General features: G+C 31.8%; 3 protein-coding genes across 8 annotated transcripts in view; 1 reads left to right on the top strand and 2 right to left on the bottom strand.

The window, feature by feature from the left end:
• Positions 1–673: 673 nt before the first annotated feature.
• LOC111423602 (leucine-rich repeat-containing protein 27-like) lies at positions 674–6,049 on the top strand. 2 transcript variants are annotated; one of them, XM_023056870.2, is made up of 5 exons: positions 674–821; positions 924–1,229; positions 1,286–2,157; positions 2,215–2,289; positions 5,898–6,049. In XM_023056870.2, exons 2-5 carry the CDS (start codon positions 950–952, stop codon positions 5,955–5,957), a joined length of 1,287 nt encoding a protein of 428 aa, XP_022912638.2. In that variant the 5' UTR covers positions 674–821; positions 924–949; the 3' UTR covers positions 5,958–6,049. The 2 variants fall into 2 exon arrangements, with proteins under 2 accessions (XP_022912638.2, XP_022912637.2); XM_023056869.2 differs by having other exon boundaries at positions 675–833.
• On the bottom strand, positions 6,041–18,470 carry LOC111423601 (O-GlcNAcase). 3 transcript variants are annotated; one of them, XM_023056866.2, is made up of 12 exons: positions 18,155–18,470; positions 17,931–17,982; positions 17,098–17,876; positions 14,896–15,096; positions 14,028–14,590; positions 13,898–13,971; positions 13,679–13,844; positions 8,423–8,597; positions 7,583–7,636; positions 7,138–7,223; positions 6,531–7,083; positions 6,041–6,442 (listed from the first exon to the last, which is right to left on the bottom strand). In XM_023056866.2, exons 1-12 carry the CDS (start codon positions 18,231–18,233, stop codon positions 6,312–6,314), a joined length of 2,913 nt encoding a protein of 970 aa, XP_022912634.2. In that variant the 5' UTR covers positions 18,234–18,470; the 3' UTR covers positions 6,041–6,311. The 3 variants fall into 3 exon arrangements, with proteins under 3 accessions (XP_022912634.2, XP_022912633.2, XP_022912636.2); XM_023056865.2 differs by having other exon boundaries at positions 14,028–14,599; positions 18,155–18,469; XM_023056868.2 differs by lacking the exon at positions 7,583–7,636 and having other exon boundaries at positions 14,028–14,599; positions 18,155–18,469.
• A 2,680-nt stretch (positions 18,471–21,150) lies between these two features.
• LOC111423610 (ATP-binding cassette sub-family G member 8) overlaps positions 21,151–27,780 on the bottom strand; it is a 28,185-nt gene continuing 21,555 nt past the window's right edge. For all 3 annotated transcript variants that reach the window (XM_023056878.2, XM_071193931.1, XM_071193930.1), the window contains 8 exons: positions 23,679–23,905; positions 23,117–23,618; positions 22,660–23,065; positions 22,426–22,609; positions 22,081–22,369; positions 21,907–22,027; positions 21,563–21,843; positions 21,151–21,506 (listed from right to left, as the gene is read on the bottom strand). In XM_023056878.2, the coding sequence (XP_022912646.2) occupies positions 21,267–21,506; positions 21,563–21,843; positions 21,907–22,027; positions 22,081–22,369; positions 22,426–22,609; positions 22,660–23,065; positions 23,117–23,618; positions 23,679–23,905 (2,250 nt within the window). In that variant the 3' untranslated portion in view covers positions 21,151–21,266. The remainder of the gene's footprint in view (positions 21,507–21,562; positions 21,844–21,906; positions 22,028–22,080; positions 22,370–22,425; positions 22,610–22,659; positions 23,066–23,116; positions 23,619–23,678; positions 23,906–27,780) is intronic.

The following is a 27,780-nucleotide window of genomic DNA, read 5'->3' as shown; positions in this document are numbered from 1 at the left end:
TGAGATCTACCACGGTAGAGATGATCTCAGTGGGTAAATTTGCCAAAAGAATGTTGATATATGCCAAAAATTGTTGAAAATATGATTAATTTTTTGATTCCTCTTAATATTAGTCCTACAGGAATGAAAAGTGACTTTACTCACCAGCACACGACTGTAAACAAAACGTTTGGAATCTTGATGGTTGCGGGACTGGGCTGGCGCTTGTTCTAATTTGATGGAATGACTTGACGTCTTGTTGTCAATTGACGTAATATGGCTTGGGTTTGTCTTTATTGGGTATGGGTAGAGCGCAGACTCAAATATTTCGTCGGGGGCAGGTTCAAGCTAATCTTCAGGTGCAGGTATAAAGTAATCGCTGGGGTAGGTTCAAAAAAAAAAAATTCGTCGGGGGCAGGTTCAATCTTCGGGGTCACCAAATTGTGGATATATATATATATGTGTCCACAATATAAATTAATATTTTAATAAGTAATAATATGAAGTACATTCACAGGACTGATAGAATCGATTTTATTATTTTGAATGATAATAATATTAATAATTTTATATAGTAACGTTCTTTTTGTTTTGTACATGTCGTGTGCACAGCATGCTACAGTGATGTTCCTGATGATTTATAGAAATTATTTATTTCACTGCTTTTAAAATATATAAAAATAACATTGAATTTATTTCAATTTTCATAAAGAAAAAAAAATATATCGTTTCCATAGCAAAACTGTAAACTTTCCCATAACTTCTGTCTGGTTCTTGTGACACTCCCCAAAGTTGGAACACCACAGCACATGCAAGTCACCATAACCACGTCAAATCGATAAGTATAATTAATGGCACTATAATATCGTCGTCATGACGATGTCGCAATCGAATTTTAAATAAGTTCTATCTTCTCGGTATCCCATCAAATCAATTATTAAAAGAAGGTGTCAAAGTGGAGTGTTAAAAAATGGCATCCAAAATTGATGTGATCTACGATGGATCTCAAAGGAATCTTTCCGAAGTGCCTCGTGATTTATTAGAATTGTGCAATTTGCAAATGTTGTATTTGGAGAATAATGCCATTGAGTATCTTCCAGAAAATATATTTCAAAAGCTACCCAGATTAACCTGGTTAGATTTGAGAAATAACCGATTGAAAGAAATACCGAGTGGCGTTGCTAATCATCAATGTTTAGATACTATATTATTAGAAGATAACATGTTGGAAAGATTACCAAATGAATTGGGTAAATACATTTCTTATTAATCACATAAATTAAATTTATTTATTCTTATTAAATAGGTCTTTGTCCAAATTTATTGGTGCTTCAAGTTCAAGGAAATCCTTTAGTTTATCCCCACAAAGAAATTCTTGAGAAAGGTGCATTAGCGACTTGTGAATATCTAAAAACGCAATTTGAACAAAAATCTAATCTACATACATCTTCGGAGTTATCACTTCCTTCCTCAACCACAGCGCATCATTCACAACCACTTCGTCGATTTGCAAACAGAAAAACAATAACCATTCAAGAATTATTAAGAAAAGCAGCAATGGCAGCTAAAATGATGCGCAATGATAATCCTGTAATCACCGTAAAAGGTTTATCACCAAAAAACAGTATTTCAACCTCAATCCCAACGAAACCTAAACCTACTCCGATAGAAGAACCGCTTGAATTTAGAGTTAAAAAGAAACCGGTAAAGTTTTGTCCGAAAGCGTCGGTTAGTAATGCCTATTATAACAGTAATAAGTATTTAAATGTTAGAAAAGCCAAACCGAATAAAGAAAGAGTGATCGATCAACAAATTAAAGATTTATGGATGGAAAAATTAAAAGAGATCTTGGAACAACAGGAACAATTGCTTCAACAAGAACGAAACTTAAAAGCTTTAAAATCGTGGAGATTTCAAAAAAATATGGAACCTATTAGAAACACCGAGCGACCGAAACTTGAAGTTCCATATGATACCGATCCTGATTATGATAAGATGATTCAACGAGAAGATTTATATAAACAAGTTGATACAATCGTGCGAAAGAGAAGGCGATTTAGCAAAAACGTCGATATGACTAAGATGATAAGCGAACTTGTGGCTCAATTGAAAGAGTTGGAAGCACAAAATGAAGAAGCTAAGGAAAGGAAAGAATTGGAAAGAAGCAATGTTCCATTGGTAAATTTAATTTTTTTTGATTATAATAAATTTATTATCAAAAAATGTTTTAAACAGGAAGGTGAATCTACGGATAATGGCGCTGAAATGAGAGCTTATGAACTTGCAAGAGCGGAAAATGAAATAAGAAAGGCAAGTAATTATTTTTGGACGTTCGATAAGAATATACAACAATCTAACGCTGAATAACCTAACTAAAAGTAGAACTAGCACTGAAATTAAAACTACACCTAGGGTTAGAAACATTCTGGTTTATCTATGCGTCTCTTGATATGGCTAAATCAAAATGTTTCTAATTCTAGATTTAATGTTAGTTCTACTTTTAATTCAATAAAAATATTCAACAATCTAACGCTGAATAACGAATAAAACTAGAACTAACACTAGACCTAGAACTAGAAAGTCTTCAGACGCACGGCTAAACCCGATTGTTTCTAGTTCTAGGTCTAGTGTTAGTTCTAGTTTTACACTAACATTGTTACTATGTAAAACTAACACCATACCTAGAACTAGAATCATTTGGGTTTAGCCGCACGTCTTTAAAGACGGCTAAACCCAAATGATTCTAGTTCTAGGTATAGTGTTAGTTCTAGTTTTATACTAACACTGCTCTATGTAAAGCTAACATCATACCTAGAACTAGAATCGTTTGGGTTTAGCCGCACGTCTTTAAAGACGGCTAAACCCAAATGATTCTAGTTCTAGGTATAGTGTTAGTTCTATTTTTACACTAGCACTGTTACTATGTAGAACTAACACCATAGCTAGAACTAGAATCATTTGGGTTTAGCCGCATGTCTCAAAAGACGGCTAAACCCAAATGATTCTAGCTCTAGGTATAGTGTTAGTTCTACATAGCAACAGTGCTAGTGTAAAACTAGAACAGAAATGATTCTAGTTCTAGGTCTAGTGTTAGTTCTAGTTTTACACTAACATTGTTACTATGTAAAACTAACACCATACCTAGAACTAGAATCATTTGGGTTTAGCCGCACGTCTTTAAAGACGGCTAAACCCAAATGATTCTAGTTCTAGGTATAGTGTTAGTTCTAGTTTTATACTAACACTGCTCTATGTAAAGCTAACATCATACCTAGAACTAGAATCATTTGGGTTTAGCCGCACGTCTCAAAAGACGGCTAAACCCAAATGATTCTAGCTCTAGGTATAGTGTTAGTTCTACATAGCAACAGTGCTAGTGTAAAACTAGAACAGAAATGATTCTAGTTCTAGGTCTAGTGTTAGTTCTAGTTTTACACTAACATTGTTACTATGTAAAACTAACACCATACCTAGAACTAGAATCATTTGGGTTTAGCCGCACGTCTTTAAAGACGGCTAAACCCAAATGATTCTAGTTCTAGGTATAGTGTTAGTTCTAGTTTTATACTAACACTACTCTATGTAAAGCAAACATCATACATAGAACTAGAATCGTTTGTGTTTAGCCGTACGTCTTTAAAGACGGCTAAACCCAAATGATTCTAGTTCTAGGTATAGTGTTAGTTCTATTTTTACACTAGCACTGTTACTATGTAGAACTAACACCATAGCTAGAACTAGAATCATTTGGGTTTAGCCGCATGTCTCAAAAGACGGCTAAACCCAAATGATTCTAGCTCTAGGTATAGTGTTAGTTCTACATAGCAACAGTGCTAGTGTAAAACTAGAACAGAAATGATTCTAGTTCTAGGTCTAGTGTTAGTTCTAGTTTTACACTAACATTGTTACTATGTAAAACTAACACCATACCTAGAACTAGAATCATTTGGGTTTAGCCGCACGTCTTTAAAGACGGCTAAACCCAAATGATTCTAGTTCTAGGTATAGTGTTAGTTCTAGTTTTATACTAACACTGCTCTATGTAAAGCTAACATCATACCTAGAACTAGAATCATTTGGGTTTAGCCGCACGTCTTTAAAGACGGCTAAACCCAAATGATTATAGTTCTAGGTATAGTGTTAGTTCTATTTTTACACTAGCACTGTTACTATGTAGAACTAACACCATAGCTAGAACTAGAATCATTTGGGTTTAGCCGCACGTCTCAAAAGACGGCTAAACCCAAATGATTCTAGCTCTAGGTATAGTATTAGTTCTACATAGCAACAGTGCTAGTGTAAAACTAGAACTGAAATGATTCTAGTTCTAGGTATAGTGTTAGTTCTAGTTTTACACTTGCACTGTCACTAGAACTAACATTAGACCAAAAACTAGAAACATTCGGGTATAGCCGTGCGTCTCAAAAGACGGCTAAAGCCGAGTGATTCTAGTTCTTGGTCTAGTGTTAGTTCCACTTTTAGTTTAATAAAAATATACAACAGTCTAGCGCTGTATAACAATTAAAACTAGCACTGTTACTATATAAAACTAACACTATACCTAAAACTAGAATTATTTGGGTTTAGCCGTCTTTTGAGACGTGCGGCTAAACCCAAATGATTCTAGTTCTAGGTACAGTGTTAGTTCTAGTTTTCCACTTGCACTGTCATTAGAACTAACATTAGACCAAGAACTAGAAACATTCGGGTTTAGCCGTGCGTCTCATAAGACGACTAAACCCGAATGATTCTAGTTCTTGGTCTAGTGTTAGTTCTACTTTTAGTTAAGCAGTGGTAATAAGTGGTAAGAATAACCACTAAAATTAGAACTAGCACTGAAACTAATACTACACCTAAGGCTAGAAACATTCTGGTTTAGCCATGCGTCTCTTAAGACGTCTAAACCCGAACGTTTTTAGTTAAACTTCAACTTAAATTAAAAAAAGTTTTAAATAAAAGTTACTTGAAACTATTTTCCGCATATCTTGGCGTAGAAACAAAATAAAAATCTTGACGGCTCTGAGTTACGACATGGTGAGTGTGTTTTTTAAATGGAACATCCTGTATATTTTAAGGTTTTTGGATTCTTTTTGACAAGGTGTTGCAAAATGCCATAAGGTTTTAATGCTTTAAACTGCATAGTTTTCGAGATATTGAAACTTTTATTAAAAAAGATTTGACGTAGCGACAACCAAGTTATGGTAACATTATGGAATAGACAACCTAAGCCTTGACGTCATATTGATGGGCGGAGCTTATACCGACTCCAAACATCTTCGTTGCTAACTGTGTTGCTAACGATAAATCCCCATATTCAATTTTTCAATTAGTGTTAAAATAAAATAAACTAAGTGACATTTTAGATGACATTTTTATGGCGATTTATCTTAGCAACTGTGGTTAGCAACGAAATTGTTTGCAGGCAGTATAAGCTCCGCCCATCCCTGTGACGTTTATTTCTACGTCAAGATATGCGGAAAATAGTTTCAAGTAACTTTTATTTAAAACTTTTTTTAATGTAAGTTTAAGTTTAGGCTGTAGAACCATTTTTCCATACTTTTTGTACATCCTGTATAACAATCTGGTACTGAATAACAACTAAAACTAGAACTAATACCAACACTATCACTAGAAGTAACACTTAGAGTTAGAAACATTTTGGTTTAGCCAAGGGTCTCAAGACTGCTATACCCGAATCTTTCTAGTTCTATCTTCCTTGTGGCTAAAATGAATTTCACTTTGTCATTTCTTCTGAATGATACAAATTGGTTAATATAGAATAATCTCGTATGATTTCAAGTGTCTTTGTTAGTTGTTGAAAGGTTGATTTTTGATATATCATTGTCATACTTATCTACAGTTTAGAAATAATAACAGTTTAGAATAATGTAGGTAAATAATATGTTTTTTTTTTACAGATATTAGATCTTCACAAAAAAGTAACAAACTTACAATCCATGAATGATACCGCACCATAAATAAGTTTTACATTTGTTTAACAAAAAATTACTGTAACTACCCAAAACAACTATGTTTATGTAAATGAACAATAAATAGGCAATTCAATTTATAGGAATTTTTATTATTCTTAAATAATTTTTGATTTTTTTTCAATAGACATTAGATTAGCTACACTTTAAGAACCGCAACATAAACCTTCATTGTTATCGAATAAAAAAGTCAATCAATACATCTGAACATCAGGATAAAATTGAAATAAAAACAGAGAAATTAATAAAATTCATATTATAATAATATGGGTGTGGTGAAAAAAGTCAGTCCTTAGAGAACAAAGTTAAAGGGGAAAAACTAACAACAAACATTGAATTTGTTTAAAAAGTACGCCCCATAACGATTTTTCCTTTAATAGCTTCATGAGTATTCTCCACAAAACCCAATTTGCCATAAAACGCGTGTGTGTAACTATCGTTTGTATTCATAATTACATGAACTCCAAAGGATCCTACAACAACAAAAAAAAATAGGTTTACTAATAGTAGCATTAATGTTTCTAAAATTTTTTTATATATAGTGATATAAATAATTCTTACCATTGGCTCTTAGTGCTGCTAACAAACAAGTGACAAGTCTTTTACTAACAGATTGATCCAAAACGGATGGCAGTAAACTACAGATCATACTAGATGGGTGTGTTGGGCTACTAACATACACCTCATCCTTAAAATTATGAAAATACTCTACACTTTCTTTAGCAAATTTTGAAATATCCGTTCTATCTTCGTTTATGGGGTACTTTAAGCACATCTCTGGTATCCAAGCTAATTCTACTTTCAGCCTAAATTTTTTGTAATCAGGCGAAGCGCAAGCATACCCGACGATTCCACTTTCATCTTCAACGACCATACAGAATTCTGGATGCATCGTTAAATACGCTCCAACTATTTTGTCGGCTTGAAGATCTTTAAGATCGTCCGGATATGGCAAACAGTCTTCTAAGCCGTCTTTGCAGGTTCTAGTGCAAACTTGGTAAACTTGTGCCTCATCAGTTGGTAAATAAGGACGGATTGTGTATACTCTGCATGTCGGTACATCCGGTGCTTTATAAACGAAGAGATCGTTTCCAGAATCAACCGGAATTAACCTCTAAAAATGAGATAAATCATAAAAATATTGCACAAATTATTTTTTATTATTTACTTGTAAATCAGCGGTTAGACCTCCTCTAAACACCCAAGGTTCTTGTTCGCCACTCATAAAAGTCTCCTTCCATCCTTTTGAGAACCCTAAATAAACAGTAAAACAAAGTTTAAGAAAAAATATTCAAAAATAACCAATTTTCGCATATGCTGCGGTACAATTATATTTTCGCGCGCAATTTTTCGCCCTTAAAAAGATGTTATGCAAGCAGCTTATCAATTCGCTGAACGAGCGCGCTTTGTTGAACACGTGCTCAATACGTGCTCAACATGATAATGAAATTAAAATGAAATGATTGCGATTTGACGCGCATGATTTCGCGAAAGCGCTGTTAATAGAAAATGATTTATACAATAAAAACTCTAAATACGCTTGCGAACCAAAAACGATTAACGTTACGCTAAGATGATAAGCCTTAAAATCTAGCTCCCCTGTCGATGCGTACATGTGTAGGTCCCTTGGGTGTACGAAGGCATTGAGGAAGGAAACTGGCCGCCAGCTTAAGAAAATAAATATTTTGGTTAAAAATTTAATTACTCAACTAATTTTATTTAATAGGTTATCATATTCTAGCTTTTTTTTATTATTGTTTTATTTTACTTTTGAATCGAAAAGAATAAATTCTTCATTATCGAAGATGCAATATTTATGATTAATAAAGTTTTAATTTCGTAAATGAAGAATTTTTCATTTTAACATTGGAAAATTTAATATTTTTTTTGGGAATTTGACGCCCTAGTAGCAAATGTCGCAAAAGCGTCTGCTCGTAAGAAACCACCTGTAAGAAATCTCTGCAACAAAAATCGGTTGATGAACCTATAAAAAATAGCTTTGTAATGACGCATTTTAGCTTAAATAGTGCTGGAATAATAATTCTTATTAAACGCAATTTGAGGTACCTCATCCAAATAACACCAAAAAGTTACAAAACAAAAATTAGATAAGATACATGTTAAATAAAGAATGTAAATAACATAAGTCTGCCTCAAAAAAATCTTAAATACAAATATGTACTCAAACGTTATGTTAATGTAAATTATTATATTAAGCCTTATTTGGTACAGGTACCTTATTTAAAAATTGAAAAATAAAAGCCTTAAATTACAAAAAATTAATTTGAATTATTTATTCCAAATAAAGAATGTTGGCTTCAACATTATTTATGACTGTTTATTTCATTAATTTAATCAATACCAAAAAAATACTAAGTTTTCCAATTTATACCGTTAATTTTGTCAAATTTTAAAATCTACATTAATACTTAAAAAAATTATAAAAAACATACCAAGCCATTTTATGTAAGAATTTAACAAAGATATCACTCCTCGAATATCCCAAACATAGGAGTACAAATCATACAATAACTCTCTATTGTTACATGTAGTGAGATGTTGAAATAATTTGTTAACTGCTTCAGTCATTTCACCCATTTTTTCAGCCCTTAGAAACCACTCTTGTATCTAAAAAATAATTCCCATTAACACTTTGGAACTTTTAACAAAGACAGAAGATATCTATTTCTACAGAAGTTATATACAGGGTGTTTCAGGTTTTTGTAGCAGGACTTTAACAGAGGGCGCTTTGTAACATATTCTTTACGGATTAAAATAACAATAACTTTTTTGACAGTATACTTTTTGTCTTTTTGAATAAAAATTCTTATTCTCGGTGCTTTTTTAAGCAAAAGCGGTTCTATTATTATACCTATCTTTAACAATCCTCTAAAAACATTGGTCTGTATCGAATAATAAAAAGCGGATTATCTTGAAAACGATCAACTTAAGCGCATTTTGATAAGAGTACCGTTTTTGTTTAAAAAAGTACCAAGAATAAGATTTTTTATTCAAAAAGCCAAAAAGTATACTGTCAGAAAAGTTATTGTTATTTTAATCCGTAAAGAATACGTTACAAAGCACCCTCTACCGGCTATAATAAAACTGTCTCATACCAAAAAACCTCCGTATACCAAATTTGAAAAGAATCGGTTGAAATACACGTACAATATTAAATAAAAATTAATTTAAAAATTTAATTTGAACACCCTCTATCTTCAAAACAAAGCGTTTGTCGACCTATGTTTACATGAAGTACCTGAAACACCCTGTATATAGAGTGTCCCGAAACTCAACGTCATGCAGGCACCAGGTGAGAGATACCTGTTCTGGTAAAAATAAGAAAAAAATTCCATGTTCGCAATTTAATAGTGATTATTTTAATAATGTATTCCTTATGAACCATGCTACTATAGAAGTCACAAATCAAACAACAAAAGTCGTTAGTACCCACAAAAATTTTTAAACGGGTGGGACCGTACCCCGGGCTGTCATCTCGCTAAGGAATTGTTAAAATATCCTTCAGCCACAACAGCCCAGTTCTTCGTAGGGCTCGGTAAAAGTGCCCTTCGCACTGCCACAGGTCTCCTCACGGGACACTGTAAAGCAAATAAGCACCTTCAAAACATGAAGCTTGCTGACTCTCCTCTCTGTCGAGCCTATGAACAGGATGACGAGACGGTTAAACACATCTTGTGTGATTGCCCCTCTCTGACCGACCTCAGAATGAGGACCTTCGGGGAGGAATGGCCAACCACAGATGACATCAGGAATGCACCTCTAGGAGCTGTCCTAGCCTTTGGTAAATCCTCAGGTTGGTTGATGTGACCAGAGTGTGTAATGCATTGAGGTCTTATATATAATCTAGAGAGCGTATGTGGTGGTGGTGGGGGTAATCAGAAAGTCAGACATGTTGGATGTACCGACCTGAACTTAGCTATAGTTTCAAGTCTCTATTGCACCTACAATTATAACCTCACAATTCTCATAAACATATTGTTATTTTTATTAAAATTTGATTTTTGATGAAAGTTTTCGAATTCTTTTCGTTTCACATATGTTTTTTATAATTTGGTAGGTTGGACGATTATTTACAACAGTCCATAAAGTGTTTCTGGTTACTTGACTTGAAATTAACAATTGAAGACCTCGGTGTAAGAAGGGGACAACCCCTTCTCTTGATAAATGGAGCTACTCCTTTCTTGCTCTTCAATTGAAGTTCAAGTAAAGTTTATTATTAAGGAATGTTCAGTTTTTTTTTTTAATAAACTAACAATTATTTATAAGCAAAGGTTAACGTGATCAATCAGAATTGCTTTAAATACTTTCTTCTTAGTTTATGTTAATTATAAGGGTTCTGGCTAAAAATTATTAAGTTCTTTTAAAATATCATATAATTAATAATTATTTATCAATCAAAAATTAATGTTTTGTTTTGGTTATTATTTTCTGTCTTTCCAGTTTATAATAATGTAAATTCTTGCATAAGTATATATAAGAATTTCGAATTTCAAGCTAAGTTGGTACATCTAACATGGCGACCTTTCTGGCTTCATTTTAGGCGTGGTGGGGACAACAGCATACGCACTCTAGATTACATATAAGACCTCAATGGTGTAATGGGAGGATGCACAAGGGGCCCAATGGGGCCTAAGTGTGGCGTGCGGTTTTGCATGCACTCCCCAATCCATACATACATACATACAAGTCGTTAGTTTTGTAAAAAAAAATAGTTTGATTGAGTTAAGGTTGAAAGAATTTATGTCTATTAGGTTTGACACATGATTTCTAAAAAAAGGAGTAGTACAACACCATTGGAAAGTTATTTTAAATGGTATAACACTTGCCACTTTTCTTTTCCTAAAAAATATTATTTCCCGTTTTTCTGCAAAAAACGCGTTATTTAAAAAATTGATAATATACCTCCTCATTCTCTGGGCCTAAAATCCCCTTGATTTTTTTATTAGGATTGCATAAAAGATACAGTGTATTAAAACCGATTATAATAAATGCAGAGATTTGCACAACTAGTAAAAAGATCTTTTCTGCGACGATGCAGAGCTTGTATTAATACCGACGGCAAACAATTTGAGCATTTCTTTTAGTTTTAAGAAAATAATGCAATAAAATTAATAATAAATAAATTAATAATTCCTTTTGTTTAATTTTGTCTTTAGGTTAACCTTATTTGAAACAGTCCTAAGAAACAGCATACGGAAGTATAAATTCTTTAAATAACGATTTTTTTGCAGAAAAACAGGCAATATTTGTTTTAAACGAAAAATGGTACTTGACTGAACAGCCCATCTTTTAAAATAACTTGCCAAGGGTGTTGTACCACTCCTTTTTTCGAAATCATCATGTGTCAACTTAATAGACATAAATTCTTTCAACCTTAACTCAATCAAACTAATATTTTTTTGCAAAACTAACGACTTTTGTTGTTTGATTTGTGATTTCTATAGAAGCATGGTTCATATTGAATACATTATTAAAAAATTCTATTACCACTTAACTAAAAGACATGGAATTTTTTTCTTATTTTTACCAGAACAGGCCTTTATATACAGCAGTGTTTTTCAACATGTGGGTCGCGACCCCCTGGGGGTCGCGAAGCCTCTGTAGGGGGGTCGCGAGAACTCAGTAAAAAAATCAATAAATTTCAAGGAGGTAGATTAAACAAAGTTAACAAAATGATACTTGTTACGTTGTTTATACAAACACATTAACAAAAATAAAATCTTCGAGTACTCGTTCATTTTAATGTGAAGGTTGCGCTTGAGTTTGTTCAATCAATTTCTCCCATCGTGAATCCGTTTTTGCAATTTTAAGTATTAAATCGTTTTCCAAATTTAAGCGATTTCTTAGTTTACTTTTTATTTGGGCCATTGATGAAAATGCCAACTCGCACAAGTACGAGGTAGACACTTCAAAGCCTCGGTTGTTAATTCTGGGTATTCTGTTTTTCTTTTTAACCAAAAGGTATCCAAATTTTCAGACTTGAATTTCAAGTGTAACATCCCATCGGCAGATAATTCCAGCAGATTCTCTTTGAGCTTAGTTGCTAAATTTGCTTCATTTATAGCTGCATTTAAAAACGGATTTAAGATGCATCTTTGCCCAGTGTTAATCGATATCTCTTGCACTGAGAAGTAATGACACAACTCTTTCTTCAAATTATCTAACACCATTTTCATACCAGATATATATGAGTTAATGTTTATCTCGCTTCCGACTTCTTCAATGAAAGACTGTGTCGACGAAAATGAATCAAAGTTGTTTTGATTTATAGATGATGACAACAATTCAATTTTTTTTATAAAGCTATGCAGTTTGTCTTTTGCTGTAATGACATTTTCATCCCGCCCTTGAAGACTTTTATTCAAGTTGTTTAAATGCTCAAATAAGTCGGAAAGAAAAGCCAATTTCAAAAGGAATTCAGGGTCAGAAATGAATTCAGAGTAATGAATTCAGGTTTTGGCTGCAAGAGCTTGGTGATGGAGAAAGCAGTGCATCCAACAAGCGTTTGGCATTTGTTCTTTCAGTCTAGCAATAAATCCACTCATGGCTTTTGCTCCGTCACTACAAATAGCAATGCATTTTTGTGCCCAATCGATATTCATATCTTGCCTAGCTTCAACGAACATGTCATGCAAGAACTGACCTGTAGCATTTTTGGGAAGTGCCTTGCAAAATAGTATTTCTTCCATCAATATTTCATTGGATTCAAAACGCACAAAGCTACACACTGCGCACAACCCGCAATATCCGTTGATTCATCAAATTGTAAGGACACAAAAGAACTTTTCTTTATTTTTTCTATGACTTGATCACGAACGTCAGTCGCCATATTGCTTATCCTGCGTTGAATGGTATTGTCAGAGTATACTTTTGAGCTTTTCGACCTCTTGTTTGCCAAACATAATCTCTGCTATATCTAAAGCCGCTGGTAAAATCAAATTTTCGGCAATACTGTGAGGTTTTCCTGCTTTAGCCACACGAAAAGCTACTCGATAACTAGCGAGCAACGCTTTCTCATTTAGGTTGGACATTTGTCCTATAGCAGTTTTTTGATGTTCAAGACTGTAGCGCATCACGCACTCTTATTATTTTATGACTATAACAAAATCGCCATGGGAAAATACATTATGTTGATATAACAACCCATGGTGATATAACATGATGTTTCTATATAAAAATAATAAGAGTGCGTGATGCGCTACAATGTGCGCTAATTGTAGCGCATCACGCACTCTTATTATTTTTATATAGAAACATCATGTTATATCACCATGGGTTGTTATATCAAAATAATAAGAGTGCGTGATGTGCTACAAAGACCTTTTAGTTTTCGCTCAAAAAATTGCACGGGTTTATTTTTTCATTAGGATGTTTTGTGTTTAGGTGGCGTACCAACTTCGATGGTTTCATGCTTTCTCTTGACAAAATTTCAAAGCAAATTACACACTGCGGTTTATTCTCAATCACAGTAAACCCAAATTTCAAATAATTGTAGTCATAAATAACGACAACTATTGTCGTAAATTTTTGTATGGATTAAATATTTTTAACATACATAAAAAAAAGGGTCGGGGGGTCGCGAAATATTTTTTGTTACTAGAGGGGTCGTGTCATGAAAAAGGTTGAAAAACACTGATATACAGGGACACCTATATATAACTTTTGAACACTATTTTCAATAAACTTACTTCAGGATTAGATTTTTCTTTATTTATTGATACAACCAAATGAGCATTAGACTTTAGCCAGTTGAATTCTTGCAATAATTGAAGTCCTTGACCACCATGTTCAAATGGCAAGTAAAACAGATCACAGAGGAGCGATAAATCATCAAACGTAAGTTGACATTCTTTTCTAAAATTTCCGTAATTTATTCTCATATTAGTAATAAAAATATCTACACCAACCTTTTTTCTTCAACCGTTTCAACGACCATATTTGTATGATCACTACTTTCGATTTGCATACTTCCACTAGATGCCTAAACGAAAAATAATTCACATTCAAAATTAATTAAACCGCGTTCATTTTACTTACAGTTTCGCTCATAGCAACATCTTCATTCGATCCATTACATTTTGCAATATGCGCAGGTGAAATATTTGGGGTACTGTTACAATCCATTGGTTCAGAAGGACTCAAACTTGATTCATTACTCAAATCGTTGCTGATATCCGTCGTCATACTGGTATCTTCTTTCGCGACGGTATCGCCATCTTTTCCAACATCCACTTTACCATTATCCTTAATATTACAAATCGTTTTTTCTTTATCCCTGATAACCGTGCCGTTTAAGACGGTTATACTTTGGACGTGATCATCGTTTGGTGGAATTATTTTGACCGGAATTGGAACTGGCGTAATCGGATTTGGGATGGATTCGTTACAGATAACTTTCGTTTCCGAAACGAGCGAATTCATAACGGGCGTTGGCATCGGATTAATTAATGCATCATTTACGACGTTTACGGTACTGCAAACTTCCGCCAAAGCTTGAAGTTGATTACTATTAACAATTGGAGTTGGAATTGTTCCAGTTGAAGTCGTCGTGGTTGTTGTTGTTAAACTCATACAGGTGTTTATTGATGGTATTATTGGAACTGGAACGACTAAAAATAATGTTAAGTTACGGATATAGGCGATAAAATCATTATAAACGGTTTATGAAAAAATCATCGATATTTTTTTAAATGGCATTCCCCCATTTTTATTACGGAATATGAAAGAGGATGTTTATAATGATTTTATCGCCTATATCCGTTGCTTTACGGACACACTGTATAATAACTTAAGACTATAGAGTCCGCGTCAAAAGTAAATTCCCCCCTGCCTAATTTAAAAACGGCTAACATCGTTTTCAAATTAGACTGGGGGTTACTTTAAACGCTGACTTTATTCCATTTACTTGCTACAGCTGGTTGTGGTTTTGCAATTGGTCCCCATGCGACTTTATGTTTTGAAAATTCCGGTAACCAATCGTTTATAGCATTTCTTAAAGCTTGTCTTGGGTGGTACATGTTCGGAGATAAAGTGGCTGGAACGTCTTCGCCTGACATACCATCCTCTGTTTCGGTTTCTAACTTAATATCGGCGGATACCGTGTCATCTAGATTTATTATTACATTAATAAATTATTTTATTATACAGGGGGTGATTCACATAAGAACCGACACTTACCTCTATACTAAGTTGTACCCCTGAGGAGTTATAGGCCTTCAAAGTTGGGTCTTAAATGTTTAATAGAAAAAATTTTATTCGGATTTTTGGTCAGCAGGAATTAAAAGTAAAACAACTTTTTAAAACAAGTAGAGGCAAAACGCACGACTGTCAAATGTAAAAAGGGAAAATCCGTTTTTGGAGTGAGTTTTTTCTTTGTAAAATGTTGATTGATCTCTTTATTGAACTAAAACTAGAACGACAACTAGAAACATTCGGGTTTAGTCGTGAAAAAAACTTTCAGTTGTCAATGTCAACTTTAATTTTATTAATATATTCGTAATCTTCATAAAATAACCTTTAAAGTAAATCCAAACTTGACGTATTTATCTCAAAAAACTAGAAAGTTCGAACTTTCAACTTTTAATTTTGACATACATACATATTTGTCAACTTCATAAAAAATCCTTTAAAATGAGTCCAAACTCGACATATTTAACTTTAATATTAATGGAAATACAATCACTTCCGGTTTGAAACGTCAGTTTTGACATATTTGTCATCTTTATTAAAAAACCTTTAAAATGAGTCCAAAAATAGAATAGAAAACATTAAACCCTAAGTTAGCAACAATGAAGATAGCAATTTAATTTTTAAATATTAATACCAACCTTAATTTAATAAAAAAAAATATATATGTCAATATGTCAAAATGACATTGACATTTCAAGCTTATATCTCGAGTAATATTGGAATTAAACGTATCATGTTTGGACTCATTTTAAAGGATTTTGCACAACGATTACAAATATGTCAAAATTGACGTTGACATTCTTAACCGGAAGTTGACCATAACTTCATTAATATTGAAGATAAATATGTCGTGTTTGTACTCATTTTAAAGGATTTTTAATGAAGATTATAAATATGTCAAAATTCAGGTTGATAGTCACTTTTTGCACTTACTGATTGATTAAAAAAATTGTAAAAATCGTCGATTTTTAAGCCACATGATGATTCTTGAATTTTTCCCAAGTTTCTTAATATTGCTTTTGTTAAAAAAGAGCGTTCTTAAATTTTAACCTGTAAACTTGTAACACTTCGTCCTTAATTTTATTTTACAACTTTTTAAACTTTAATTTTTTAAATTAGTAACTAATAATCTGATTTCGACTTTGATATGTGATCTTTTTTAACAAAACAAAACGAAATATTAAGAAACTTGTTTGTAAAATGGATAAGATGAGAGATGTTAATCTATTTCTAGAGTCTCTGAAGATGGCCAAGGGCCGAAACTAGTTAGACTTAAATTCTATATACAATAAAAACCAATTTAAAAGTACAAAATCAAACTCTAGATCTTCTCACTCTTTATGCCACGATTTACAGAAACACAAGGCTTATATTTTTAGAGAGATGAAAGCGAAAATCCCGTTTTTATCAACATTATTCATTTGTCGCTTAGTCAAGTGATGCATAACTCGGTCCAATTGGTACTAAATTGAAATAAAAATTTTTTTTACAAAGAATTACTAAATTTTGACCGATTTTTTTAACCTTTTGGCGGATTTAATACATTATTACTTGTGGAATGTGGAATTTAATTCTAAAACTTTTTTTACTCTTATTTTTTCAAATAGGTTATAAAGTTATTTGATTTTTGAGTTATTGCAATAATCATCACCTTTAATCAACCCTTTGAAAAGCCTCAATTGGCCTCACTTGCTACCAATTAATACCCTTGGTACACTCATAATGTATACCAAATTTGATTTTTCTAGCTTAATGTATTAACAAGATATTGATTGAATGTTTTAAAAATTTAAGACCCAACTGTGAAGGCCTATAACTCCTCAGGGGTACAACTTAGTATAGAGATAAGTTGAGTTAAATCATCTTAATTGTCCCTTCTTATATGAATCACCCTGTATTTATTATTATAATTACATACTTAATGTTAAATCTCTTTGTCCATCAACATTACATCTAGACCATTGTGCCAAAGTATGTATAGCAACAAAATTCGCTCCATACTCGCAATTAGGATTCGTTAAAACCCCTCTTAATTTTGGAATTAAATCAGGAGATCTTCCTGAGTATGGCCCCAAAAACACCCTCTTCTGATCATAATCATTGGCGTGTAAATTGTCCCAAATAACCGGTGCGCGTCTTAATATGTCAGTAATCTCTTGAATACCTTCTTTAGTCAATAATCGCGATATAACTTTCGATCCAGTCCACATAATATCAATTTCCTGTGCTAACTTACTTCCTAACGTATTCAAATACTCAGAATTAGTAACATTTGGCACTGCCCTTGTGGCGCAATACTGCGTCGGGCATACAAAGAACTTGGGTTGTCCCAAATGTTGATAAATTTCGTTTGTAACGGATACCTGGGCGTGAGCAAACGATTGGAACACCTCTTTATCAGCTTCTGACATTTCAGGTTCGATATCATCAAAGAGAAGTGCAAAAGCCGTACAACCAAATTGGGCTACTTGTTCTAATTTTCTTTTTAGCACTGTCACTTCTTTCGAGCTACTATAAGTTATGTCCAAACCCGGTGATAAAGCATAATAAAATGTAATGTTTTGATCACGAGCTGCTGTTATTAAACTTGTTAAATGTTCGGCTTCTTCTACTGTGTAAAGTTCTCGCCAATATGCTCGGTGTTTATAATCATCTTTTGGGGCGTAAACATACGAGTCCATACCCCATTTCTTCATCCTTTATTAAAAACATGCAAATTACTTTATTAGTAATAAAGAGATTTTGACTTACTTTTGAAATAAATCCTTTCTCTGTTCTGTAGTCCATGGTCTACCATAAAATCCTACAAACCATACAAAATAACAAGATTTAAATAACACTACAAGTCTAAAAATCCTCTCATTAACAGTTTAACATTTAATTTTAACCACCTCAAAAATTTCTACTATAATGTCTACTACTAAACTTTTCCATTTACTTGTGTATTTATAAAAAGAACATTGATAACGTTTTACCTTCAACAACTCCACATATAAAATTTCCGTTCTTGATATTTAAATTATCTGTATTAGGTAGGTTATGTACTTCTGCCATCTTCTTTCCCACTGAAAAGTACCTTCACAACAACTTCCCCCCTTACGCGGTGCAAAACAACATCAGGAATTGCAAAAAGGAATGTTTAAGGCCGCATAATTATCGGGTTTTTGTGGCGTTTAAGGTTAATACTTAAGCGTGGATACTTTGTTAGTGGAAAAGTTTATAAATGAGTTGTTTTTTTTTTGCTTTAAATCTAAACTGTCATCCGTACATAATATGCGGGTCAAGTGTGGGGAAATAAATCAGCTGTTTGTTAGATGCATACTATTCCCGCTACTTAAATGTACAGTTTCGTCTAATAATAAAGAATTTAATATGTTTTTGTTATTAAATTGGTCTATTTTTGCAGTTTAAATTTAGTTTGTTGTAAATACCGCGTGAATCACAAGTAAAGTATTTCAAAGACGATAAATTTAATGTGTTAGGTATTTATGTGCAAATTAATTAATTAATCTTTATTAACGTTTTAAATTAATTATTTATAATTGGAAATGAAATAAATTAATTATTTAAATTCTTTTTGTTATATGCGTTAGCTTGGTTGCCTATACTTCAAATATTTCCGATATTTACAAAATATGTCAATTGGTGTTAAACTGGTTGCAAACTTATTAAAATAATCCATACTAACTATCACCACTGTCACTAAAACTAATGTTAGATTTAGACCTAGAACTAGAAACATTCAGGTTTAGCCGTCTTAAGAGACGCACAGCGCCAGTTAATTCTACTTTTCTTTAAATAAAAATATACCAGAAGCTAATGCTAAACAACATTTAAAACTAGTACTAATACTAGACCTAGAACTAGAAACATTCGGGTTTAGCCTCACGTCTCTCAAGACGGCTAAACCCAAATGATTCTAGTTCTAGGTCTTGTGTTAGTTCTAGTGATAGTGTAAAACTAGAACTAACACTAGACCTAGAACTAGAAACATTCGGGTTGGGTTGGTTTGGGTGTACGGTTTGTGCAGCAGTTGAAACTATTGTACAGCTTGTAAGTTACAAAGAGTATCAAAAATTGTTAGTTATCTAGTGTCTAAACTTCAAATTCTGCAAATTCAATAAACGTACATCCAAACTTTACAGAAATTAGATTAATACGGAATATGAAAGAGGATTAATAATTAATATTAGCTACATAAGAAAATTTTCGAGAAAAATTGCCTTAAAGTTTCATGATTTTCCATTCAGTTGAGGTTCATTTTTGATATCTGAAACAGTTGGTTGTCATGGTTACGCATGGCTACTGCTACTTTTCTATCTCAAAAGAATGAAAAATGATGAAATTTTAAGATAACTTTTTCTTGAAAATTTTCTAACTTCAAACGTGTTTGGTAAACAGCCGCCATTTTATCAATCGTATGATTTTTCCGTTAGCAATCGCAAACGGTGTTTGGTGTTTGTGTCATCTTAAATTTAAAATCAACAAAAAAGAATGGCAGAACCCGAAATTATTTATTTAATGGGTTAGTGTATACTATCTTTGAAAATGAAGAAATTCATGATAAATTGAGCGGTATGTACCTATAAATTAATTAAAATTATAAATAAATGTCATTAAAGCGCCATCTGTTGTTATCAAACCATATGTCTATAGAAAAATTGGCCGTTCACCAAATCACCAATGCAATCGTAACCCGTTTGCGTTTGCCAACGTAAACGGAATTTTCTGGTGAACGCGCCCATTGACTGTATTAGATTCAGAAAAAAGTCCTCTTTTATATTCCGTAATAGAAATGGGGCATTGCTATTTGAAAAATATATCGATGACGTCATTACTCGTTTAGAAATGACGAAAGATATTTTAAATCTATACCAAATAATTGCAAAAAATTTAAATCTTTAGACCCGTCTTAGCGATTTTGCCATAAACTGTTTTTAGTGGTTTTACCGAATTTATCCGTTTGGGAAACCCTGTATATGCAAATCTTTATATCACTTTGAAAATCCAAAAAGGCGAGAATTTTAAAAAAATTTTAACAAATTTATATTTGTTAGTTTGCAGTTTGCAACTTGTTCAATAAATAAATAGAAATAAATCAATGTGCATTTTTGAAAGGACACTTTTTTTAAATTTTTATTTAGGTAGTAAAACTTAGAGTTTTTTTTATTTGTAAAGGCTAACTTGAGTGATTTCCCGTCGATTAAAGAAAAATTGTCGATTTTTAAGCGACATGATGATTCTTGAATTATATCTTCAACCTCAATTTCACACAAAATTACATATATTCTAATTTATTTGATTCATCAATGACAATTTATAATTAAAGTAAACCGTTCATTTTTTTTCTATAATACCTGCCAAATTGTTGTAATGTTGGCAAAATTAACAGGGTGTTTTGTTTTATCATGATTTGATATAAATATGTCACACTGACGTTTGAGCTTTCGTTATTCAAAAAGAAAAGGTGCATAAAAAATGTTGTGGGGTGTTTATTTGCCATTTATTTACCTAGAAAAGTTATTTTGTTCTATTTAATTACTTTGTAGCACGTTTTTACAACAAATATGTACTTCGTTAAAATCGTATTTATCTAAAAATTTATTAGTATTTTAACCTCAACTATTTAGTTACTGAAAATGTTACTAAAAATCAGGAAAACAACATAAACTTTATAAGGGTCCTAGATAATACCAACAGAAACCCTAAAAAATTTACATTGACAAGTATTATAGAAAAAAAAAACGAATTATACAATAATTGCATTTTAAAGCTGCACAAAATACGAGCAAAACACTTCAAACTCTTTTAAATTTACAAGTCGCGCCATTATACATAAAAAAGACGGAGAATATATCATTCCTTCTGCCTTTGATGGAAACGCACTCTTCTCATTGCCTAAATAGGGAGTATAATGCAGCAATATAATGAAATAATCTCAAAAATAGTTTCATGCAAGAAAATGCAATAATTTACAAAAATGGTCTTTTATTAATTAAAGTATATCGGCACAATAATAATATTTTAAAATAGATAAAATTACCTAAACATTACAATAATTTACTAAATACTAACTGTAAACTTAATCTAGGGCTTGTTTCCATTATTCCTCTCCCTGTGTTTTGAGGAACTATTTCTGCAACAATTCATAACGAATCCAAAACACGCTATAAGTGTACAAACTATGTAAAATACAGCCATAGCTATAGGAGCATCCCCATAATCATAAAATTCTTGATTTTCTTTTCGATATCCGTAATTTACTAAAATTTGAGTTCCATTTGGTGATGGACAAGGTGCTTGAACTATAATATCTTGTCGTTGTACCTAAAAGATTAAAAACTTTGAAGTATTTAATTAAATTTTAAACATAACAAACGTACTTGTTTACTCCTGCATAAAGTAGTTGAAAAACTGCTTGCAATAGCTTCAGTAGATAATTCTCTGTTTAATAAATATGGTAATACCCAGGTATTGGGGCTTATGTATTCAATCCATTTTGTACAAGTAGTCAAATCTTTGTAATGGACTAAATATCCGTTTGAAAAGAATAAAGCAGTCATTATAATTGTTGACAGAAATGTTGCCCTATTTGGAATTGGGATTAAATAAATAAATGCTGTTGTAAATATTTGTAAACAGCTTAAATAAAGAAGCATAACACCTACGAAAAAAATAAAGAAATAAATTATACATAAATAATTTATTAATCAATTTATTGAGTTACCTAAATAAATGTAAAAACCTTTATAATTCGTGGCGCTCTGCATATACAGTCCACTCATAGAGTAACTTGGCACTAAATATATTAACCATACGAATAAGGATGGAAAAATATTTACAATACTCTAAAAATAATTAAAAAAAATTAATACATTAAAAAAAAATTAAATAAACTCACTTTAGTAAAAATATACGTAAATCTACCGTATAAACCATCACTTATATCACGTTCAACAGTTTTTCTATTTGTTTTAATCTCCATTAGTGTCAATAAAAGAATAATGGGCCAAATTATTATGCACATTGTAGCGTAATGATATCCTAATCTATCATTTAGATTTAATTGTTGATCGCTGTTTGGTAAATCCCAAAATATAGCACCCATTATTAATGATAAACTGACTGCCAATATAATTAGACTCAACCAGTTTAAAAATGTTCTTGGTTGTGTATAAATCATAGCTTTTCTAAATATAAATATAAATTAATCATAAAATTTATTTATGATTAAATTGTTTCTTACGAAAATAAAACGAAAGCTTGTGAGATACAATTAGCACTTCTAACAGTTAATGGTATTGATGTGGGTGGTCCAGGATCGCTCATTGGTTCACGTTTCTGTCGGAAAATTTCTGCAAGTTGTTCGATTCTTTGCGATGACTCTAACATCGCTTCTGCTGATAAATCATCTAAAGTTACTAAATCCACTAAAAATAAAAAAATTAATATTACAATTTAAAAAAAATTTTGTATTTACAATAATAATCAGAAGGATTTTTAAACGACGGACATGGATAATCGACCATTGCGAAATATTGGAGCATATCTCTCCGTCGTCCGCTGTACATAGTTCGACCGGCTGAGATAAGTAAAATTCTTGAAAGCATTGTAAATATTTCATAAGTAGGTGGGTGGAGAGTTAAAACTACTATCCGACCTAAAGCATTGGCGGTACCACCATTCGCCCATTGTCTTAAATATTCAACCAAAAAGAAAGTATCAAAAATATCCATTCCTCTTGTTGGTTGATCCAAAACGACAATATCAGTATCCAACAACAAATGACACGCCACATTTAGTCTCTTTCTTTCAGACGTGGTCATGTTTGAAACTTTTGTGTCTCTAACTTGTTCCAAACCTAAATCTTCAATTAACACATTTATCTAAAAAATTGAATCAATTAATTCAACAAAAAATGTTTATTTAATCCTTACTCTATCCATTGCATCAATTTTTAAATGTTCTAATTTAGCAGTAGGTTTCTTCAAATCATAATGAAATCTCAGCGTTTGCACAACAGTCATATCCTTACATAAACTCACGTCGCTTTGAACGAAAGCAACTCTATTTCTTAAAGAGTGATCTCGAACTTGTTGCCCGTTAATAATTATATCGCCGATTAAAGCCTGGCTTCTTCCGGCAAGAACGTTCAAAATAGCGGTTCCCTCATCTTCAGAAGTCGCCATAATAGCTAACAGCTCACCTCCGCGTACTTCGAACGATATATCATTTAGTAACAGGTGCTGTTTCTTTTGACAAAGACCGGTTGAAGGAGGAAGAACTCCCAAACCGCATATTTGCAAATGAGGATAAATAAAAGCGCTGGGAACGTCATCATCAGCACTGAGATAATCGCCGCGGATGACCGATGGTCCTCTTCTTGAAGTCGCTAAAGACATATGACTTTCAGCTTTTGATATAGGACGTAAAATATGACTACAAAATAAGATTAAAAATAAAACTTTGTTGATAAAAATGTTTTAGATTTATTATTACCCATGATCGACAACATCATGGTGATGTCCGAATTCGGCTACACTATTTCTTCTTGGGTCACGAACGTGATGAGGACTGTTATGATAAGATCTTGTATACTCAGTTGATAAAAGATTTGCCTCTGAAATGCTTTTATTCCTATTCCAATTTGACGAATGATTTAACCCACCTTGTTGAAGTGCAGCCAAAGGGACTCCAGGTGGTGGATGAAACTTGTCTTTTTGAGGCTAAAAAATTTGAACAAGAATTGACAGAATAAAAACACTATCAAAATACACTCAGTAAAGGCCAAAATATGCAATTCCCCCATTCCAGGGAGATAATAGTACTTCAGAGTACCATCAAGCATTAAAATATATTTTAGTGATGTTGCAGTATACAAAAACTTTTATTTCTAATATAAAAATAATACATTTTTTATTACGTTAGAAAATAAGTAACCTTGCTTTAGCTAAATCACATTATGACATTCAGAAAAACAGTTCTTTCATTATAACATAAATAAACATTGCACGCAGTACATTTTGAGTGGGGTCTAGCTTTGGCAGAACAATTTTCATAACTTCCTCTTTCTTTTGAACTTGCGCTACGACATTTTCGTAGACGCAGTAAATTTGAATATTTATTTATCAGACCTGTATCTACAAAACGATGAAAATCTGATAGAATATTGAGAAAAAACCAACATTTTCGCATAATCTAAGTGTCAAAAAAGATGCAAATTCAAAAATTCCTGGAAGCCGTATTTATTGAAATTAAGGAATGAGACTTATTCTAAATTAAAGCTCAAAGCTTTCTCTTTACAATGATGTATAATAATTGTTGGGTTGTATTGGAAAAATGTTGAGAAAAAAAATGTTGAAACAAAACTTACATTTTAGTATAACCTAAAAATGTCAAAAAGATGCTAATTTAAAAATTCCTGGAAGCCGTATTTATTGATATTTAGGGATGAGACTTATTCTAAATTAAAGCTTAAAGCTTTCTCTTTAAAATGATGTATAATAATTGTTGGGTTGGATTGGAAAAATATTAAGAAAAAAATGTTGAAAGAAAACTTACATTTTCGTATAACCTAAAAATATCAAAAAAGATGTTAATTTAAAAATTCCTGGAAGCCGTGTTTATTGAAATTAAGGAATGAGACTTATTCTAAATTACAGCTCAAAGCTTTCTCTTTAAAATGATGTATAATAATTGTTAGGTTGGATTGGAAAAATATTGAAAAAAAAACTATTGACATAAAACTTACATTTTCGTATAACCTAAAAGTGTCAAAAAAAATGTTAATTTAAAAATTCCTGGAAGCCGTATTTATTGAAATTAAGGAATGAGACTTATTCTAAATTAAAGCTCAAAGCTTTCTCTTTAAAATGATGTATAATAATTGTTGGGTTGGATTGGAAAAATATTAAGAAAAAAATGTTGAAAGAAAACTTACATTTTCGTATAACCTAAAAATATCAAAAAAGATGTTAATTTAAAAATTCCTGGAAGCCGTGTTTATTGAAATTAAGGAATGAGACATATTCTAAATTACAGCTCAAAGCTTTCTCTTTAAAATGATGTATAATAATTGTTGTGTTGGATTGTAAAAATATTGAGAAAAAAAATGTTGAAAGAAAACTTACATTTTCGTATAACCTAAAAATGTCAAAAAGATGCTAATTTAAAAATTCCTGGAAGCCGTATTTATTGAAATTAAGGAATAAGACTTATTCTAAATTAAAGCTTAAAGCTTTCTCTTTAAAATGATGTATAATAATTGTTGGGTTGGATTGGAAAAATATTAAGAAAAAAATGTTGAAAGAAAACTTACATTTTCGTATAACCTAAAAATATCAAAAAAGATGTTAATTTAAAAATTCCTGGAAGCCGTGTTTATTGAAATTAAGGAATGAGACTTATTCTAAATTACAGCTCAAAGCTTTCTCTTTAAAATGATGTATAATAATTGTTAGGTTGGATTGGAAAAATATTGAAAAAAAAACTATTGACATAAAACTTACATTTTCGTATAACCTAAAAGTGTCAAAAAAAATGTTAATTTAAAAATTCCTGGAAGCCGTATTTATTGAAATTAAGGAATGAGACTTATTCTAAATTAAAGCTCAAAGCTTTCTCTTTAAAATGATGTATAATAATTGTTGGGTTGGATTGGAAAAATATTAAGAAAAAAATGTTGAAAGAAAACTTACATTTTCGTATAACCTAAAAATATCAAAAAAGATGTTAATTTAAAAATTCCTGGAAGCCGTGTTTATTGAAATTAAGGAATGAGACATATTCTAAATTACAGCTCAAAGCTTTCTCTTTAAAATGATGTATAATAATTGTTGTGTTGGATTGTAAAAACATTGAGAAAAAAAATGTTGAAAGAAAACTTACATTTTCGTATAACCTAAAAATGTCAAAAAGATGCTAATTTAAAAATTCCTGGAAGCCGTATTTATTGAAATTAAGGAATAAGACTTATTCTAAATTAAAGCTCAAAGCTTTCTCTTTAAAATGATGTATAATAATTGTTGGGTTGGATGGGAAAAATATTGAGAAAAAAAATGTTGACATAAAACTTACTTTTTCGTATAACCTAAAAGTGTCAAAAAAGATGTTAATTTAAAAATTCCTGGAAGCCGTATTTATTGAAATTAAGGAATGACACTTATTCTAAATTAAAGCTCAAAGCTTTCTCTTTAAAATGATGTATAATAATTGTTGGGTTAGATTGGAAAAATATTAAGAAAAAAAACGTTGAAAGAAAACTTACATTTTCGTATAACCTAAAAATGTCAAAAAGATGCTAATTTAAATATTCCTGGAAGCCGTGTTTATTGAAATTAAGAAATGAAACTTATTTTAAATTGAAGTTTAACGCTTTCTCTTTAAAATGATGTATAATAATTGTTGGGTTGGATTGGAAAAATATTGAAAAAAAAACAATATAAACCTTACATTTTCGTATAACATAAAAGTGTCAAAAAAAAGATGCTGATTATATAATTGACGAAGCATATTTGTAAAACCAAAGAAAAGCCTGTACCACTTCTTGGAACAGCGGTCGATTGCATACACTTGTCGAAGTTGATCTGCATGATCTACCCAACGCAGTAGGTGAAGGACAATCCTTTCACCTAATCCATAAGTTTGAAGTTTTTCTTCAGTTTCAGGAGATTTTTCCTCATACACATCAAATTTCTTTGTGTAGGTACCCTTTCTTATTTGCTAAGCACCAGAGCTTATAACCCCTTTTTATGGGCTTGAATTGTTTATACTTGACCTCCTCTTTTTGAAGACTATCATGAATTCATCAACTGCCAACTGCCTAGTACCATGATAATAACTAGAAAACTGACGGTTAAGTGTTTCAAAATACGGGTGGATCTTGTATTTTTTGTAATACTTAGTTAATAATACTTCGACAAGTATTATTCTTAGAATGTCAACTATGACATGCAGATATGATAAAATCTTCTGAAACCATCATTATTCGTATGACAAGTGGTACATCCAAGTGTTCAGCATTACTGCAGAAGAGTTTATAGCTTGGCAAACTGTGATAACTCATTAAGAAATGTAAGCCAATATTTTCTTCCAAGTTTAGCATTTTATTCCTTTGGGTGGCGTACAAATTATTTTGAAAGGTAATATCTTTCACACAGTTGCCCATCAGTTTTAAAAAATAATCTGTAGGATTAATAAAGTATCACCTCTGGATAATGATAATGGTCTCTTTTTCCCGTTTTCTTCATTTTCTATCAATTTCTGCCTTGTTCTTCTTGTTGGGCACGTATTTCTACTACTTCAGTGTCACTTTTCTCATTTTCATTATTTAGTCGTTCTACTTCTTCATCTTCCAGCATGGATACCTCACTAGCACTAGTAATAACAAAGTCATTTTCTTCATCTTCTATTTCTCAATCTCAATATTGTACCTGTTATTATCCTGGCGGTACTTAAACGTACCAAACACAAAATGTAACTTTTTTCGGGAGGAAAAATAAGAAATGCTTGAAAATTGTAATTGCAATACGTAAACAATACTCGAAAGCTGCTTACACCTAATATAATATAATAGATGACTACAGTTTAAAATGAGTGTTTA

This window comes from Onthophagus taurus, chromosome 2, assembly GCF_036711975.1.
Source record: "Onthophagus taurus isolate NC chromosome 2, IU_Otau_3.0, whole genome shotgun sequence".
Classification (NCBI taxonomy): domain Eukaryota; kingdom Metazoa; phylum Arthropoda; class Insecta; order Coleoptera; family Scarabaeidae; genus Onthophagus; species Onthophagus taurus.
Note: the sequence above shows the minus strand (reverse complement) of the source record. Positions and strands in the feature narration are given on the sequence as shown.